At 36.9% G+C, this 20819-nt stretch overlaps 1 protein-coding gene across 19 annotated transcripts in view; it reads right to left on the bottom strand.

Moving 5' to 3' along the window:
- DTNB (dystrobrevin beta) overlaps nucleotides 1–20819 on the bottom strand; it is a 241396-nt gene that overhangs the window by 185146 nt on the left and 35431 nt on the right. For all 19 annotated transcript variants that reach the window (XR_012325780.1, XR_002177905.3, XR_012325781.1 and 16 more), the window contains exons 3-4: nucleotides 19689–19769; nucleotides 15636–15849 (exon numbers count right to left, since the gene is read on the bottom strand). Coding sequence is in view for 16 of the 19 variants with exons in the window: in XM_073791536.1 (XP_073647637.1) it covers nucleotides 15636–15849; nucleotides 19689–19769 (295 nt within the window). In the remaining 3 variants the exon portion in view is untranslated. The remainder of the gene's footprint in view (nucleotides 1–15635; nucleotides 15850–19688; nucleotides 19770–20819) is intronic.

The following is a 20819-nucleotide window of genomic DNA, read 5'->3' as shown; positions in this document are numbered from 1 at the left end:
ATATATATATATATATATATATATTTAAACTACTGGATATAAAATAGATGACCAACAAGGACCTACTGTATACCACAGGGAACTATACTCAATACCCTGTAATAACCTATCATGGAAAAGAATCTAAAAAAAGAATGCATATATATGAATATATATGCTGTACACCTGAAACTGGCACAACACTGTAAATCAACTATATTTCAATAAAAAATTTTAAAAAATAAACTAACCCAAACTGGATGGTGTTTATAGCTTTGCACTATCTAATAAGAGCTTGCTATTCAAATGAATACTTTTGAAAACAGGACTGTAGGGAGCACTGTTTACTTAAGAAAACAGGTGTTTCTACACTTTTGGCAAACAACTGTAAATGCTGTCAACCATAAATGAGTACTTCTCACGTGAAAAATAGACTTCTACTTCAGAAACAGTATTACCAGTCCAATTATCGCATGTAGCTAAAAGTAATGAGAGCATTTCTCCTTGGTTTTCGAAAACTCATATTTTTCCAATTAATCTTAATTTACAAAACTTCACAGTGAATGGATTATGCAATAATTAACGGCAAATCAAGAATCCATTTGACAAATGTCAAACAGTTTAACCAAGTAAAATCAACACAGAATATTATTCAAATTTACCACAATCAGAATGCCTGCTAATTTTCATTTCAATCTTACAAATACTTATTAAGAATCCAGCATTATACACTTTGCTGTACAGCAGAAAATAACACAACATTGTAAAGCAACTATACTCCAATAAAAATTAAACAAAACGAATCCAGCATTACATTTATCGAGGAATCAAAGAAATATAAGGTAGAATCTCTGCTCTCAAAGACTTTCAATCTTATTTGTATAATTACAAAGCAGTTGAGAGCATCATACATTCGAAAGTCAAAATAATGATACAGATAAGTACTACAGGTCATCATAGGGATGAAAATGGGGTTGGTGATTATAAGGAAGGCTACAGGGTAGGTAAAAACCAGGGGAGGTGGGGCAGGACACCAACCAAAATACATGGAGAGAAGAAACGAACATGTCATATTGGAAAACCTGAAAAGTGCCTCAAGCAGCTTAATTAGAGTTTGGTGTGAGCAGGGAATTAAGGACTGATAGAAACTGAGGCGTACAAACTTCATTCAAAAACCACAGGGAGGGGCTTCCCTGGTGGCGCAGAGGTTGAGAGTTCGCCTGCCGATGCAGGGGACACGGGTTCGTGCCCCGGTCCGGGAAGATCCCACATGCCGTGGAGCGGCTGGGCCCGTGAGCCATGGCCACTGTGTCTGCGCGTCCGGAGCCTGTGCTCCGCAACGGGAGAAGCCACAACAGTGAGAGGCCCGTGTACCACAAAAAAAAAAAAAAAAAAAAACCACAGGGAATCTTTGAGGGTTTCCGAGGAGGGAAGTTGCATGATGAAAATAGTGTCTTAATCAGATTACTTTGGAGGTGAGTACTGAATGGACTGGAGAAGTCTCTCTGTTACTTCCTCTCTCCTTTTCAGAGAAAAACAAAGACAAAGAAAAAGCAACACTCAAAAAAAGTATTCCTCTTGCCCTTTCTTTAAAAAAAAAATTATAAAAAGGAAATAATAAAATAAGACCAAAATAGCAATCCAAAAAATTTTTTTAAATCTGAAATATTACCTAATGGTCAAACCTTTTGCAGGTCTGCATATCCTGAAATCAAACAGAGTCCTTTTTGAAAATTGGCACAAATGCATGAATTCTCTTGGGAGAGAAGAAAAGCTACAAAATTTAAAGAGTAAGTAAGTGATGGGAAAAGTAATAAGTGAACTGAGAAGTAATTCTGCCACCAAGCACTTAGACTGGGGCTCGGTGAACTGGTTTTGGTGATGTCACATCACACAATCCACACGACAGCGGCATCCTGAAGGGTAGGGGATGTCGTGAGGGCACACGGGCTCCACTCCCTCTTCCACCAAAGTGGCTGTTGGTCTCCATTGTGCAATAGGTTTCCCCTTAGGATTTCACATTTTTAAAACATTCAAGACCCCTAGCTCGTTCTCCACCATCCCCTGGAAATTTCCTTAAAAAGCTATGATCAGATCTTTCTAAGAGTTAAATGTGTTACTATCGAGGGCATCAAAACCTTCCCATTCAGCACTAGTTCTCTCCTATTTTTTTTTCTCTCCTATTTTTATTCGGTTTTTTCCTGTCATCTTGAATCCATCAAAGAACAAGCAGGGATATTAGTAAATACTGTATATAAATAAATGAAATGTCTGTGTTTCCCAGGAAATTATAGTTTTGTTTAAAAATCACTAATGAGGAAGACTGTAACCCAATATTATCCTTTTTCAGCAATGTCCATTCCATAATATGCTAGCTGGGCACATTTGGAATTTAAGGAATACATTTCCTTTTATTTAAAGTGAACTAGTTTGGTTTTGCTTTTTTTTTTTTCTTTTATATTGCTTTATTTTTTGCATCCAGTATTAAAAGGGAACTATGGAAACTTTCAACATATCCAAATTAAACTGCTAAAACAAGATTTTAAAATAGTTCTCAGCCATAGTTCCAAACTACACAGGAACTTTTTTCATATAAAATCACCATAAATTAGACATATAAAAGTCTTTACCCTAAAGGAATCTTTAGAGTGTTCAAATTTGAGAGAGTGTGTTCTACTATTATTTTAGATGGTAAACAATAACCCTGAGCCTTTCATTGGTACATTCAATATTGATATGTTTTGAAGATTTTATCCAAGCCTAGTTTCATTAGATACATGATTTTTTAAATAGGTTTGTTCCATTAAAGGTGGAGTTTCATTATACCTCAGAACCAACATGTTTGGTGAAGGCCACAGACTCTTCTACAAAACAAATCCTGATGAAAAAAGTAAGAGGGAAAATAAGGTTCAATAGTCAGATAAAGTGTAAAAGGAATTTCTCAGGAAGTCATTAGAGAACATTTTTCTTTCTTACACAGGGAGTGGAAAATGCAGAATACAATAATTATCCAAGAAGAATGCCCTATCAGGATTAAAATATAAAAGTTTACACCAGCAACTCAAAATCAGATAAGTCTTGTAGAAACTAAACCTTTTGTCAGAAATCACATGGCCTAATCAATAGCTGGTACCAGGCCTGCCCCTACAGCACCATGATTACAAAAAGAGGCCCATATACGTATGTCTAAATATTAAAGTTATCAATCAAGCTAATAGATTAATTAAAATATGTTCTATCTCTGTACAATGACTAATACACCTTCAAAATGGCCTGGAAAGTCAAATTCAAATCTAGGATTCTGAGACACTTCATGCCCCCACATGGGGAGAGTCTGGCCCCCTTTTCCTGCCACCTCCAACACACCCCATACTTCAAAGAACCATATATGCATGTGGACACTCCAGCCCACGTGTCCACGTTTTGCCCACATCCACTGCAAATATCCAACCCAAGACCACTCCTCGGACCCAGGGGGTACAACTACCTTAAAAAAAAATCAACGAACAGGACAACTTATACCAGTTTCAAAAGCATAAGTATTAGAACAAATGGACCAGGAACTTAAAAATAAACATAAATATATCAAAGAGACATATGAAAACAGACATTTTCAGGGAAATGCAAATCAAAACCACAGTGGGATTTCACCTCATGCATCTAAGAATGGCTATTATCAAAAACAATAAATAACATGTGCTGGTGAGGATGTGGAGAAAAGGGAACCCTTGTGCACGGCTGGTGGGAATGTAAACTAGTGCAGGCACTATGGAAAACAGTATAAAAATTCCTCAAAAATTTAGAAATAGAACTACCAAATGATCCAGAAATTCCATTTCTGGGCATTTATATGAAGAAAATGAAAACACTAACTCAAAAAGATACATACACCCTCACGTTCACTGCACCATTACTTACAACAGCCAGGACATGGAAGCAATCTAAGTGTCAATCAGTGTATGACTAGATAAAGAAAACATGGTGTGTATCTATGTGTATGTATATGTATACGTATACACATACACATACATACATACAAGGAAATATTAGTCATAAAAAAGAAGGAAATCTTGCATTTGCAACAACATGGATGGACTTCGAGGGCAGTATGCTAAGTGAAATGTCAGAAGGGAAAAGACAAATACCATATGATCTCGCTTTTATGTGTAAACTAAAAAAAAATTTTTTTAATAAAAAAAAAAAAAAATCCCCTGTTCAGAGATATAGAGAACAGATTGGTGGTTGCCAGAAGCAGGGGGTGGAGGGTGGGCAAAATGGATTAAGGGGGTCAAAACATATAAAATTCCAGTTATAAAATAAGTAAGTCATGGGGATGTCATGTACACCATGGTAACCATAGCTTAAAATACTGTATTGTATATCTGAAAGTTGCTAAGAGAGATCTTAAAAGTTTTCATCTCAAGAAAAAAAACTTTTTACAACTATGTATGGTGATACACGTTAACTAGACTTATTGTGATGATCATTTTACAATATATACAAATATTGAATCATTATGTTGAACACCTGAAGCTAATATAATGTTATATGTCAATTATATTTCAATTAAAAAATAGAAATAATAAAAGTCAAACTAAAAGAGATATTAGCAATATGAAATAAGAACCATAAATCATGAAAAAGAATGAATCAGATATTCTAGGTTTGAAAAATACAACAGCTAAAAATTAACAATAACAGATGAGACAAACAGTAGAATGACTCTAAACAAAGAACATATTAATGAGTAGAAATGCAGACTGATAAACTCTTCTAAAAGAAAGCAGAGAGGGCTTCCCTGGTGGCACAGTGGTTAAGAATCTGTCTGCCAATACAAGGGGCACGGGTTCAAGCCCTGGTCTGGGAAGATCTCACGTGCTGTGGAGCAACTAAGCCCGTGCGCCACAACTACTGAAGCCTGCACGCCTAGAGCCCTTGCTCCACAAGAGAAGCCACGACAATGAGAAGCCTGCGTACCACAACGAAGAGCAGCCCCCACTCACCACAACTAGAGAAAGCCCATGCACAGCAATGAACACTCAATGCAGTCAAAAATTAATTAATTTAAAAATAAAAATAAATAAAAGGAAAGCAGCAAGTTACAGAATTGAAGCATATGTGAGAAACAATAGGAGACAGAGGAAGTAGATACGACAACATTCCAAAAAAGAGCAAAAAGAAATAAAAACAGAGGAAATATTTGGTAGTGGCAGACTAGTTAATTCTGATCACCTCTTCCTCTGAGGAAAAGTAGTAAAGATGGGAAAAAAATTGTTTAATCTTCCTGAATGCAAATGAGGACTAACAACTGAGTTACCTAATACAAAGGAGCTGGATGCCCAGGGAGGTGAGTGCAATGACTGAAACTACTTTTTCCATGCAAGGGATTTTCTGATTTCAGAAGGGAACCAGAAAGGCTGAAGTACAGAGTAGTAACTCTTTGATAGTATTAAGGGGCTAGAAGAGAGATGTGGAACGTTGAATCCTGATGAAACTGCCTACTCCTGCTCCCATTACTCTGGGTTGAAAGCCCAAAGGCTGCACCTAAAAGCACTAGTGTGCAGAAGTAAAACAGGGCCTCACATGGGCTGAATTGCAAATAACTCAGGTGCTTCTGGACTGTTATGGTCTCCAGGCACCTAGCAGAAGAAAACATAAATACAAAAAAAAGAAAAAAAAAAAAGAAAAGAAAACATAAATACTCTCTGTAGGAAAACATTATCCTAGGCCTCAAAGTATTTCTGCAAATAATTTTGCAATATAATGACTGGTACATACTAAAAATAAAAAATAATTTTGGAATGTTTCTCACATAATAAAAAATAACAAGGCAGAGAGGAAGTAAGATGACATGAACGAAAAACAGAAATAGCAAACAGTACAAAAAGAACCATAGGGAACCTAGATATTGGATTACAAGCACAGATCTTACAGTAACTCTGCTTATTATATTTAAGGATTATGAGATAAGAATGATGCATCTGGCATCATGGTAATATTGCTGAAAACCGAAAGAAAAAAGAAAAGAAAATAAAGAATATCTTAAGAGTTGCCAGAGGAAATTGACAGATTACCATCAAAGTGGCTAAAATTATATCCACTATTGATTTCTCATCAGAAATTATGGAAGCTAAAAAAATACTAGAACAATATTCTTGAAATGTTGAAAGAAAACAACTGTCAACCAAAAACTCATATATCAAATGAAAATATTCTTAAAGTATGAGAATGAAATTTTCAAACGAAAATTAAGACGACATGCCACAATCTAACTTGCAGAAAGGAAATGCCAAAGGGTGTTCTTCAGGAAGAAAGAAAAGAATTCCTGACGGAAGCTTAAAAATGCAGAAGCAAGTGAAAAACAACAAAACTAGTATATTTAAAATTAAGCAGACACTATTTTATTATAGTCAACATCATTTAGTTTACCTATAAATTAAATAATGCTCACTGTATAAAAAAATTAATAAGGCCTGCTTGATTTTAAATATATATAAAATAAAAATACACAATCTCAATGACATAAAAGAATGAGTAAATGAAATTAAAGCGTCCTAAAACCAAAATGGTATAGAAACACATCAGTCTTCGTATTACCTAGAAAGAGAGTAATGGTACCAATTAATCTTAGACTTTGAAAAATCAAGAATACATACTGTAATCTCTAGGGTAAAAAGAGAGAGAAGAAGGGAGAGCCTACAGATTAAAAGAATCTTAGAATATCAATTGCAGGGAGACCTTCAAGATGGCAGAGGAGTAAGAAGTGGAGATCATCTTCCTCCCCACAAATACATCAGAAATACATCTACATGTGGAACAACTCCTACATAACACCTACTGAAGGCTGGCAGAAGACCTCAGACTTCCCAAAAGGGAACAGATGCCCTCAGGCGACCTACAAGCAGAGGCAGGGCCAAATCCAAAGCTGAACCCCGGGAGCTGTTCGAACAAAGAAGAGAAAGGGAAATCTCTCCCAGCAGCCTCAGGAGCAGCGGATTAAATCTCCACAATCAACATGATGTACCCTGCATCTCTGGAATACCTGAACAGACAACAAATCATCCCAAAATTGAAGCTGGTGGACTTTAGGAGCAACTGTAGACTTCGGGTTTGCTTTGCGCATCTAATTTGTTTCCGGTTTTATGTTTATCTTAGTTTATATTTAGAGTTTATTATCATTGGTAGATTTGTTTATTGATTTGGTTGTTCTCTTCCTCTTTTGTATATAGATAGATAGATAGATAGATATAGATATATACCTTTTTTTTTCCTTTTTCTCTTTTTGTGAGTGTGTATGTGTATGCTTCTTTGTGTGAGTTTCTCTGTATAGCTTTGATTCAACCATTTGCCCAAGGGTTCTGTCTGTCCGTTTTTTTTTTTTTTCTTTTTAGTATAGATTTTAGCACTTGCTATCGTTAGTGGATTTCTTTCTTGGTTTGGTTCTCCCTTCTTTCTTACTTTCTACTTTTTTATTATTTTTTAATTATTTTTATTTTTAATAATTTCTTTATTTTAATAACTTTATTTATTTATTTTTTCTTTCTTTCTTTTTTTCTCCCTTTTCTTCTGAGCCATGTGGCTGACAGGGTCTTGGTGTACTGGCTGGGTGCCAGGCCTGTGCCTCTGAGGTGGGAGAGCTGAGTTCAGGACACTGGTCCACCAGAGACCGCCCGGCTCCACGTAATATCAAACGGCGAAAGCTCTCCCAAAGATCTCCATCTCAACGCTAAGACCCGGCTCCACTCAATGACCAGCAAGCTACAGTGCTGGACACCCTATGCCAAACAACTAGCAAGACAGGAACACAACCCCACCCATTAGCAGAGAGGCTGCCTAAAATCATAATAAGGTCAGACACACCAAAACACACCACTGGACACAGTCCTGCCCACCAGAAAGACAAGATCCAGCCTCATGCAGCAGAACACAGGCACCAGTCCCCTCCACTAGGAGGCCTACACAACCCACTGAACCAACATTAGCCACTGGGGGCAGGCACCAAAAGCAACAGGAACCATGAACCGGCAGCCTGCAAAAAGGAGACCCAACCACAGTAAGTTAAGCAAATGAGAAGACAGAGGAACACACAGCAGATGAAGGAGCAAGGCAAAAAAACACCAGACCAAACAAATAAAGAGGAAAAAGGCAGTCTACCAGGAAAAGAATTCAGAGTAATGATAGTAAAGATGATCTTGGAAACAGAATGGAGAAAATACAAGAAACAGAAGAACTAAAGAGCAAACAATGATGAACAACACAATAAATGAAATTAAAACTTCTCTAGAAGGAATCAATAGCAGAATAAATGAGGCAGAAGAACGGAAAAGTGACCTGGAAGATAAAATAGTGGAAATAACTTACCTCAACATAATAAAGGCAACATATGACAAACCCACAGCCAATATCGTTCTCAATGGTCAAAAACTGAAACCATTCGCTCTAAGATCAGGAACAAGACAAGGTTGTCCAGTCTTGCCACTATTATTCAACAGAGTTTTGGAAGTTTTAGTCACAGCAATCAGAGAAGAAAAAGAAATAAAAGGAATCCAAATCAGAAAAGAAGTAAAACTGTCACTGTTTGCAAAGGACATGATACTATATGTAGAGAATACTAAAGATGCTACCAGAAAACTACTAGAGCTAATCAGTGAACTTGCTAGAGTAGCAGGATACACAATTAATGCACAGAAATCTCTTGCATTCCTATAAACTAATGATGAAAAATCTGAAAGAAAAATTAAGGAAACACTCCCATTTACATTGCAACATAAAGAATAAAATACCTAGGAGTAAACCTACCAAAGGAGACAAAAGATCTGTATGCAGAAAACTATGACACTGATGAAAGAAATTAAAGATGATACAAACAGATGGAGAGATAAACCATGTTCTTGGATTAGAAGAATTAACACTGTGAAAATGTGTATACTTTCCAAAGCAATCTACAGATTCAGTGCAATCCCTATCAAACTACCAATGGCATTTTTCACAGAACCAGAACAAAAAATTTCACAATTTGTATGGAAATACAAAAGACCCCGAATAGCCAAAGCAATCTTGAGAAAGATAAACAGAGCTGGAGGAATCAGGCTCCCAGACTTCAGACTATACTACAAAGCTACAGTAATCAAGGCAGTATGGTACTGGGACAAAAACAGAAATATAGATCAATGAACAGGATAGAAAGCCCAGAGATAATCCCATGCATATATGGTCACCTTATTTTTGATAAAGGAGGCAAGAATATACAATGGAAAAAAGACAGCCTCTTCAGTAAGTGGTGCTGGGAAAACTGGACAGCTACGTGTAAAAGAATGAAATTAGAACACTCCCTAACACCATACACAAAAATAAACTCAAAATGATTAAAGACCTAAATGTAAGGCTAGACACTATCAAACTCTTTGAGGAAAACATAGGCAGAACACTCTATGACATAAATCACAGCAAGATCCTTTTTGACCCACCTCCTAGAGAAATGGAAATAAAAACAAAAATAAACAAATGGGACCTAATGAAACTTCAAAGCTTTTGCACAGCAAAGGCAACCATAAACAAGACCAAAAGACAACCCTCAGAATGGGAGAAAATATTTGCAAACGAAGCAACTAACAAAGGATTAATCTCCAAAATTTACAATCAGCTCATGCAGCTCAATATCAAAAAAACAAACAACCTAATCCAAAAATGGGCAATAAACCTAAACAGACATTTCTCCAAAGAAGATATATAGATTGCCAGCAAACACATGAAAGGATGCTCAACATCACTAATCATTAGAGAATGGAAATCAAAACTACAATGAGGTATCACCTCACACCAGTCAGAATGGCCATCATCAAAAAATCTACAAACAATAAATGCTGGAGAGGGTGTGGAGAACAGGGAACCCTCTTGCACTGCTGGTCGGAATGTAAATTGATACAGCCACTATGGGAAACAGTATGGAGCTTCCTCAAAAAACTAAAAATAGAACTACCATACGACCCAGCAATCCCACTACTGGGCATATAACCTGAGAAAACCATAATTCAAAAACAGTCATGTACCACAATGTTCATTGCTGTTCTATTTACAATAGCCAGGACATGGAAGCAACCTAAGTGTCCGTCAACAGATAAATGGATAAAGAAGATGTGGCACATATATACAATGGAATATTACTCAGCCATAAAAAGAAACGAAATTGAGTTATTTGTAGTGAGGTGGATGGACCTAGTCTGTCATACAGAGTGAAGTAAGTCAGAAAGAGAAAAACAAATACCTTATGCTAACACATATATATGGAATCTAAAAAAAAAAAAAAAAAATGTTCTGAAGAACCTAGGGGCAGGACAGGAATAAAGACACAGATGTAGAGAATGGACTTGAGGACATGGGGAGGGGGAAGGGTAAGCTGGGACAAAGTAAGAGAGTGGCATGGACATACATACACTACCAAATGTAAAATCGATAGCTAGTGGGAAGCAGCCGCATAGCACAGGGAGATCAGCTCGGTGCTTTGTGACTGCCTAGATGGTTGGGATGGGGAGAGTGGGAGGGAGACGCAAGAGGGAGGAGATATGGGGATATATGTAAATGTATGGCTGATTCACTGTTATAAAGCAGAAACTAACACACCATTGTAGAGCAATTATACTCTAATAAAGGTGTTAAAAAATAATAATAAATAAATAAATTTTTAAAAAAATCAACTGCAATACATGGACTTTATTTGAGTCTCAAATTAAACAACATAAAAATAAAAATTTATAAGGGAATTAGTGAAATGGATACTTTAACATATTAATGAATATTTATATTAATTTTCAGGTGAGATAAGGGCATTATGGTAATTTTTTTAAGGCATCCCATCTTTTAGAGATATGTATGCACTGGAATATTTACATAGGAAATGATAACGACATGTGAGATTTGCCTCGAAATAAGTCAAGAAAGTGGGGAGAAGGGAGGTGGAGAGCCTGGGGATATAGATGAAATAAGACTGGCCATGTATTGGTAATTACGGAAGCTATGTTACGGGCACACTGTTACTATAATATTCTTTCTATGTTTCTATATGTTTGACATTTTTCTTTAAAAAACATTTTATGAAGAAGACATCTTAAGAAAAGTAAAAAAAAATCAAGCTATAAATTGGGAGAATATATGTGCAACACACATAATCAAGAAAGGATTGTTATCTAAATTATAGGAAGAACTCTTACAAATCAATATAAAAAGAAAATATAACACACTAGAATAATGGGCAAAAGACACAAAGAGGCGTTTCACAGAAGTAATAAATATGGCCAAGAAACATATGAACATGCTCAGTAATCAAGAAAATGCAAATCAAGGTAACAATGAGATGTCATTTAGCAAAAACTAAGAAGTCCAAGAATTCTAAGGCTTACAGAATGTGAATCAAAAGGATCTCTTATGTATGGGTACAATTTGGAAAAATAATTTTATACTTTCTAAATATCAGTTCAGAGTAAATCTGAGCTTTCATATACCCCACAGCTCAGCAATTCTATTCCTCAGTTTAGAACCAAGAGAAACACTTGGACACAAATAAGAATATTCGAAGCAGAGTTGTTTCTTAGAGCAAAAATCTGGAAAACACCAGAATGGTATAGAAACACAACAGAATGTTATATAACAGTTAAAATAACTGAACTATAGATAAATGCAACATGAATGAATCTTTAAAATATGTTACTGGCTGAAAAAAATAAATCAGATAATAGTACATTAGTATGACACTCTTTTTATAATTGTAAAAATATTTAAAATTAAACAATACTTTATTTATGTCCATACATGTGAACAAAAATGGTTTTTAAGACGCAAGGAAATGATAATACAAAATCAGAATAGGGTTCACCTTAGTTAAGTGCAGTTCAGTGGGATGGGTTAGGAGATAAATGTAAATTATTGTCAATGTTCAAGTTCCTGGGTCAGATAGTGGGTTGGTGGATGTTTATTATTTCTAAGAATGAATGAGGGAAAAAAGAGTATATGAAAAAAAAATCACTTAGAAGCTATAGCAGTAATCCAGGCGAAAGATGATGCTGGTGGTCTGGGATGGTAGCAGTGGGGATGGAGAGAAGTACATAGACCTGAAGGATATTCAAGAGGTAGAAATGAAAGAACTTGGTAACCGACTGGATGTGGGAGATGACGGAGAAGGAAGAGTTATAATGACTCTCAGGTTTAAGGAACTGGATGGAGAGTAGGACTATTTAACAAGAAAGGGAACCACAAGTTTATAATGCACTTCAAGGAGTTTAGTAGTGAACACTGTGGTCATCACCTTCATATCTAGTCCAACCATCCCCATGATGAGGCAACACAGGGTGAGGGTGAGAATTTAACCATCCTCTGCCCCAAAGGCACAAATCCTTTGTTTCAGCTAAAAAGCCTACCACTTACACATACATGGCCCAAACGCACATATCTGGTGGAGGCTCAGGTACTTTTGTTCAGTGTTGAAAGAAAACTGGCTCTCTCCCTCACCTAGACTTGACAGGAAGCATTTTAGTAGCTGTAGCAGGCATTTTTTGAAGTCAGCATAAGGATGAAGCTAATAGAAGAGAAGGTCAAAGCCAAGACCACTATAAAGACACGCAGGGATTTCCCTGGTGGCCCAGCGGCTAAGACTCCACGCTTCCAATGCAGTGGGCCCAGGTTCGATCCCTGGTCAGGGGACTAGATCCCACATGCCGCAACTAAGAGTTTGCATGCCACAACTTAAGATCTCGCATGCCGCAACTAAAAGATCCCCCATGCCACAACTAAAGACCCGGCGCAGCCAAATAAATAAATATTTTTAAAAGAAGAAGAAATGCAGCCAGGGCCCTAATTCAACCACAATCCTGTCTCTGGCTCCTCTGTTATGTGAGCCTATTGCTCCAGTTACTGTGAAAGCCCATCTGAGTAGGCTTTCTATTGCTTATAGTTGAAGATGTGGAACTAACACCGAGGTTGGAAACAGAAAGGAGGTTTATAAATCCCAAGCTCTAAATCACTAAATCAGCTCAACTGAAGAAGAGGAAGGAAGGTTTCCTACCCTCACACTGGGAATCTGGATGTCCTTGTTATCAAAAACAAAAAAAAGAAGAAAAAAATGTTGGTTAGAGCATCACCTGTTGTACCTTCGGACCAGACCATGTACCTACGGTACTGTAACTGTGGTACTGAGGACCTGAAACAGGAAAAAACTGAGGCTAACAGAATGTTTTGGCTATTCCTCTTAGCTTAAAGTCTACACACAGATGTTTATAATATCATTCTTCATACTTTTCAATGTTTTTAATTGTCCAATGTGAAATATTTTAAATCTAAGTATTAAAAAAATTAATTCCTAAGAAAATACATGCTTAAGGGAGAAAGTCTTAGATCCTATTTGTTCCTGATGATTGTTTTAGGGTCTCACAATCTATTATAAGAATCAGAAACAACCTGACCAAAAATGTGACTATGAATTTGGAGGTGAGGGAATTTAATAATTAAGTTAATTGCTGTATTCAAATTTTAACTTTGAGAAATTATGAAATACAAAAGCTTGAAAAGATCAGTTAAAATAATAGGAATTCTACATACCAAAGGGACTCTCCAGCCTAAATAACAAAGTGGCCAATCTATAAAGAGACTACTACTTTTGGAAGTATTTAACAACAAAATGCCCTGATTTTCAAAAATAAAATTCTGATAACCAGACCCTTTCTTTTTTCCAGTACATGAAAGCCAATTTCAAATTTCCGGAGAGCTAACTAAATAAGCTCTTATCATATGAAGAGTTCAAGGTCAGTAAAGATGTGACGATTTATTCTGATGCCCACGGTCAACATTTTAAACAGGATATGACTTGAGAATTACCAAACTTACCCCTGCCATACGATATTCTTTACTCTTAGCTCATTCATCTCTTTTTGCTTTCCTAGTTCTCTTCAGAGTGCCCTCCTGCTGATTTACTGTCTCTTTTTTCTTTTCCTTTGTCTCTTTCTGCCTGTGTCCAGCTTTCTCCAACTGTGTCCCAGGACACCTCTGTACCTTCTGCCCTTACCTTTGGTCTTCCCATTCTCCCTTTTGCTATCTCTTCACTCTCTCTTCTCCTCCCTTCTTTAGCCATAGTACTTATTTGATATAATTATGGAGTCAAAGTTTATAATCTCTGCTTTATCATTTTTAGCTCTAAGATGACTTTTATTTCTGACTTTAAAAAGTTTCTTAAATTAATTTGTGTTGTGTGGCCCTGAAGTGACTTACTCAGTGAGTCAGTGTCACGATAAGGTGCTGCTTACTCACCACAGAATAATGGTTTTTACTAAGGTTTTTCGATCAGAAGAGTCATTCCTTGGACAGTATAAACTTAACCTACCAGATTAACTGCTAAAAAAAATGGCATTAGAATTCTGGGACATATGCTACGTGTACACTCATGTTTTAAAAATTCAAATTTCTTTAAATAATTTTTTATTAAATGGATGGAATATCTAATTTGATAACATCTTATAAAAATGTGGGGGCTTCCCTGGTGGCGCAGTGGTTGAGAATCTGCCTGCCAATGCAGGGGACACGGGTTCGAGCCCTGGTCTGGGAAGATCCCACATGCCGTGGAGCAACTGGGCCCGTGAGCCACAACTACTGAGCCTGCGCGTCTGGAGCCTGTGCTCCGCAACGAGAGGCCGCGACAGTGAGAGGCCTGTGCACTGTGATGAAGAGTGGCCCATGCACCGCGATGAAGAGTGGCCCCCGCTCGCCACAACTAGAGAAAGCCCTCGCACAGAAAGGAAGACCCAACACAGCCAAAAATAAATAAATTAATTAATTAATTATTTTTAAAAACTGAATTTAGTGAGTGCCTATGTTGTGACTTGGCCTTGACATTTGTATGGTTTTACCATTAATTCACAGAACCCTCAATATTATGAAGTATAACTAATAGCATTCTACAAATATATGAACTCATTTTCCTACAGAGAGAAAAATGAAGCAGAGAGAATTAACCCATCCAAATCACATTGCTGATAGTACAGCAGGGATCAGACATCTGAACTCCTGGTTCCCGGAAAATAAATATTAACCTCTGTGCTTCCATCATTTATGATTTCTTTTTTATTTTTTATCATACCAACTTAATTCTCCATAAATACAAATATAACAACTCATTTCTGTTTTAATTTGGAGGACATTTAGTTTTCTTCTATTGTTTTAAGGTTTAGAACACAATGTTCTACATTGAAAAGAATTAAAATAGACTCCTAAACATAAATAAAGAGAAAACAAGGTACTATATAGTCCAAAGGCAATTGCTATCACATAGTAAAGAAAAGTTAGTTTAAAAGTCAAATAGAAAGCCTCATAATCAAATGTACCACTTGGCTATATTTCACTGGATAGAGAACAGCTATATTAAGGTACCGACAATTTTACCAAACAATTATGTCTCAAGTGTTGTGAATCTCCCTAATGTTACAGAGGTTAATATGCGACATGCCCCAAGACAGTAAGTCACTCTGGCATTTAACCAGTCTTTAGAAGGGACTTGTACTAATTCATTTCCCTTTTAACTGTGATTCTAAGTTGACAACCCTTGGCAAGGCAGTACAGAAGAAGGATGATTAGAAGAGAAACATTCTTAAAATGGATTAAGCAGGGCAGGTACTAGCCTGTCATATGCAGCAATCATAAAGTTGAGGAGGAGGCTGATGGACTGTTCCACACTGATTTGGTGAGTAGAAGGAAGGCGCTTGTTCAGCTGGTAGTAGATGGATGAGATGACGGTCTCGAGGCGAGACACACTGATCTCAGTGGTATGGTCCAGTGTATTAAGGCCATTGTCTCGGAAGGCTTCAATCATGTTCCAAATATCAACAAGATGTACTGGAACACAAAGAAAATAAACTTTGTGTTTATTTTGTCAACACAAACTTTGTGTTTATTTTGTAACTTTTTCAACAATTCAAAAGTTTTAATTCAGCAGAAAGATATAAGAACTTTACATTTACTTACATTTAATAGAATAGTGAAGGGTGGCAGAATATGTCATCCCAAGATATGCCACTTTGGCATACAGAGTAGTTTGAGCTAAAGACGCCTGGAAAACAACAGATGCCAAGAAGGACACTCTGACCTCCCCTCTTCTTCCCAAAAGCAGGAAGTAAAAGTCCCATGTGAAAAACGCCCTCCCTATTCCAAGAGGAAAGAAACATCCTCATCACCAGAGACAGTGAATTGAGTCTGAGTGAAATCTGCAGACTTCATTAAAATAGCTCTTATCTTTAGTCTCCTGACATATTTTAGTTATTTTTCCACAACTGCCACTCTTTGTTCAACTTAGGATATAAGCACTTAGGCCCACTCACTCCTTTGGGTTTTCATTTTCCTATGGGGGCTCCCATGTACACGTAAAAATCCATATGCTTTTCTCCTGTTAATCTGTCTTATGTCAATTTAATGCTCAGGCTCCGCTGGAGACCCTGAGAGGGTAGAGGTAAAGTTTTGCCTCCCCTTTGTAGCTTCAAAAATACACAATGAGGGCTTCCCTGGTGGCGCAGTGGTTGAGAGTCCACCTGCCGATGCAGGGGACACGGGTTCGTGCCCTGGTCCAGGAAGATCCCACATGCCGCAGAGCGGCTAGGCCCATAAGCCATGGCCGCTGAGCCAGCATGTCCGGAGCCTGTGCTCCGCAACGAGAGAGGCCACGACAGTGAGAGGCCCACATAACGCAAAAAAAAAAAAAAAAAAAAAAAAAAATACACAATGAAAATGTAACAGAACCTCAAAGAGACAAATTCACAGGCTTTGTGGGAGATATTGACACACCTCTCTTAGCAAGTGACAGAGCAAACATACAAAAAAAATAAGTACAGTCATAGACAAACTAACAAGGCAGGCATAATGGACACTATATGAAGTCCTGCCCCCAGTGGTTAGAAAATATGCTTTATTTTCAATAACACAAAGAACATGTAAAAAAACTGACCTTATCCTGAGTCATAAAACTAATCCCAATAAATTTTAAAGGATTAAAATCATATAAGCCATGCTCTATGATCAAAATGAAATTGTCAGAAATCATTATCAAAAAGAAAACTTTTAAAATAAACTTTATCTTTAGAAATGAATAAACACACTACTTGGAAATTTCCTTAATCTGATTAAGGATATCTACAAAAAACTGCAGCAAACATATTACTTAATAGTAAAATGTTGAAAGCCATTCTTCTGATACTGGGAATAAGATAAGAAATGCCCACTGTCATCATTCCTATCGTATTTCAAATCCTAACCTATATAAATATGCAGTAATTATCAGTACAAGTACTGGAAATAAAAGTAACTGTCATTATTCAGAAATGACAAAATTACACACATTGAAAATCATAAAGATTCTGCATGTATATCACTAAAATTAATATTTGAGTCTAGAATGACTGCTAGGTACAAATCAAGATATGAAAGTCACTGTATTTCTAAATATACACCAGGACTCAGGAATAAATCCAATAAAGGATGTGCAATATCTCTACCAAAAAATATATAAATTAGCAAAACTTAAAGACCTAAATAAATGGAGGGATATATCAGGTTCACAGAAATGAAATCTCAACACTGGAAATACATCAATTCTCCCCAACTTGATCTACAGATTCAGTGTAGTCCCAACAAAATCCCACAGGACTATACATTAAAAGGATGAATTTTATTATATGTAAATTATACTTTAAAAAAAAAAATGAAGGAAAGAAATCCCAGCACAAATCTTTGTTTTTGTTCATTTTTAGTAGAAATTAACAAGCAAATTCTAAAATTTGTGTGAAAATAAATGTAAAAAGGCCAAGAATGTCTCAGACAATCTTAAAAAGTAAAATAGAACAAAAGTACCCAGAACATACTATAAAGCTCTAACAGTGATTATTGGTGTAAGGATAGACAAACAGACCAATGGAACACAAAGAGTCCAAAAGCAGATCCTCTCACATATGGACACAGCTATGAACATTCCTGTACATTTCTCCTAATGAATATGAGAAAAAGATTTTTTTAGTAATGAAGAAAAAGGATGGTCTTTTCAATAAATAGTGTAGGGTCAACTGAACATATATATGGAAAAAATTGAAATCTGACTCCTACTTATAATCTGGAGTAAAAAAAATTTCAGGTGGACTGAAGAATCATATGTGACGAAATAAAACTGCTAGAACAATGCATCTTTTACTTTATATTACTAACGCCACTAGCCTGGCTCAGCCCACACATAGACTATTGTGTTCCAAGAATAATTATGGGAAGAAGTATAAAAATGGTAGTTCCTGTAGGACAGCGGTTTTCCAACTTTTTGACAACAAGATGCAAATATATTTAAATCAACACACACACACACCTCTAGATATATAAAAAACACGTTTCACAAAATACTTTACCACATAAGCTACGTTCTGACTTTTTTTTCTTTCTCTTTTTTTTTCTCCATTACATGCTTTAAATTCTGGCTACAGCTCACCAAAACAGTTTCAGGAACCATTAACAGGTCACAACCCATAATTTGAAAACAATGCTTTGGGAAACCAGAGAAGAAACATGACTTCAGTCTAGGATGGTACGGTAAACTCTTTGGAGAGAATTTTAAGCTAGGATTTTTGAGTAGGACTTAAAGTAGTGTAGAAGTATTTAAATATAAAGTGACTTGTCCAAGGTCACGTGTTTATAATAAATGACAAACAAAACCTGGAGTAAAACAGGTTTTCCCATTCTAAGGCTAATGTTCTTTCCATTACACAAAACAGTTTTTCATTAATACACACACACACACACACACACATCTGAGAAAAGTACAATAATTCTAAGTCAGTTCATCTGCACACAAATTAAGAAAGATTTTATATGCATTTTACAAATATTTTAATTTACGTATTTTATAAGTAGCAATTGTGGAAACAACTGCTTATAGAAAAGGCTGATTTGTGTCATATTAAGTTTAAACAAGAAAGTTAATTTTTATTATGCCTTTATCAAAATATTAGTTTTTCTTTCTCTCCAGAAGCTGATAAACTGTATTAATTTTACATAAAACTTTGTATTAAAAACAGTGACAAGGAGAAATGAATTCTCCCATTTAAAGAGTTAATTAATCTTGGGACTTCCCTGGTGGCACAGTGGTTAAGAATCCGCCTGCCAATGCAGGGAACACGGGTTCAAGCCCTGGTCCGGGAAGATCCCACATGCCGCGGAGCAACTAAGCCCGTGTGCCACAACTACTAAACCTGCACTCTAGAGTTTGCAAGCTACAACTACTGAGCCCGAATGCCACAACTAGTGAAGCCCGCGTGCCTAGAGTCCATGCTCCACAACAAGAGAGGCCACTGCAATGAGAAGGCCGTGCACCGCAAGGAAGAGGAGTCCGCACTCACCGCAACTAGAGAAAGCCCACGCACAGCAACAAAGACCCAACACAGCCATAAATAAATAAATAAATCATTTTTTTAAAAAATAAAGAATTAATTAATCTCAAAACTAGTTACCTTATTGAGTTTCTTAAATTTTTTGAGGGACACCCAGAATAAATTAACAAGCTCTTTCCATTACAAAGCTTATATTCTGATAAACACTTTAGACAAAATAATTCAATTAACATTACAATATGACTAAAACACATTAAAATCTTCTATATTATCAAGAGCTCTATCCAGCTATCATAGAAATGAGTAGAAATGACTTACGGTTGCATCGTTTTTGCACAAATCGCAATTTGCAAGCTGTTCTGTAAGTTGATAGTCGTATGACATCAAAATTCTGAGCACCTGAAAAGGGGCAAATAAAAAATCTTCAACTAGATTTACCATTTAATTTCCACATGCTGGGAAAGTGACTCTATTCCATTGTGTTGGCACAGTCTATACACAACATGTCAACAAGGCTCTCTTTGGATAAAACACGAAGTGGGGAGGAAGGGTTAAAAATGCTTTCTGCGTGCCCACTCCATGCCAAGCACGATGCCAGTAGTTTTGCCTATATCATCCTGTCTGCTAGCCTAAGAAAACTCTGAGGGGAGGACCACTCATGACTTGAGTGAATGAACTACGTATTCCGCAAAATGAAAAAAAGTGGTATAGTAGGGAAGACCCTAGCCTAGAGTCAGGAAAGCTAAATTCCAGCCCAGTCTGACCACCAATCACAGGCCATGACCGTGGCCATGTTACACCCCTTCTTCTCAGCCTCAGTGTCCTCATCTATAAAATGAGGGAACTGGACCAGATGATCTCTAAGTTCCCCTTCCAGGTCTGTGGCAGCCTGTGTTTTTCAAAAAAGAGACACAACAGTATTTCCAGACCAGTATTTTTATGTGCCTCTAGTATGCTGCCCCTCCCCATCAAGAACTAAAGATTATTTCCCTCCACTTGCACCTGAGGACACTGTGACTGCCTCAATGAATAGAGTGTGGCAGACGAACACTGCCTGACTTCTGAAGGTGGGCGATAAAATGTGGGACAGCTTGTCTGTGCTCTCACTCTCTCAGGATGCTTGCCCTAGGAACCTGGACACCATTGCTGTGAAGCCCAAACTAGCTGATATGGAGAAACCACACAGAGACACCGATACCCAGAGAAACTGAGTCCATCAGCTGAAAGTCAGTAGCAATTACCAAACACGTAAGTGAGCAAGGCAACAAATGACCCAGCCCTGAGTCTCTGAGTCTTCCAACAGAGGCCTGAGACATCATGCAGCAAAGTCAAGACATAAGCACTGGACGCTGTTCTAATTTTAGACCCAAAAAAGGTATAAACAAAATAAATGACTGTTTGGGGATAAGTAATATATAGCCCTAGTAACTAGAACAAAGCCTAAATTAT

Source organism: Tursiops truncatus, chromosome 14 (assembly GCF_011762595.2).
Source record: "Tursiops truncatus isolate mTurTru1 chromosome 14, mTurTru1.mat.Y, whole genome shotgun sequence".
Lineage (NCBI taxonomy): Eukaryota > Metazoa > Chordata > Mammalia > Artiodactyla > Delphinidae > Tursiops > Tursiops truncatus.
This window is presented reverse-complemented; position numbering and strand designations above follow the sequence as displayed.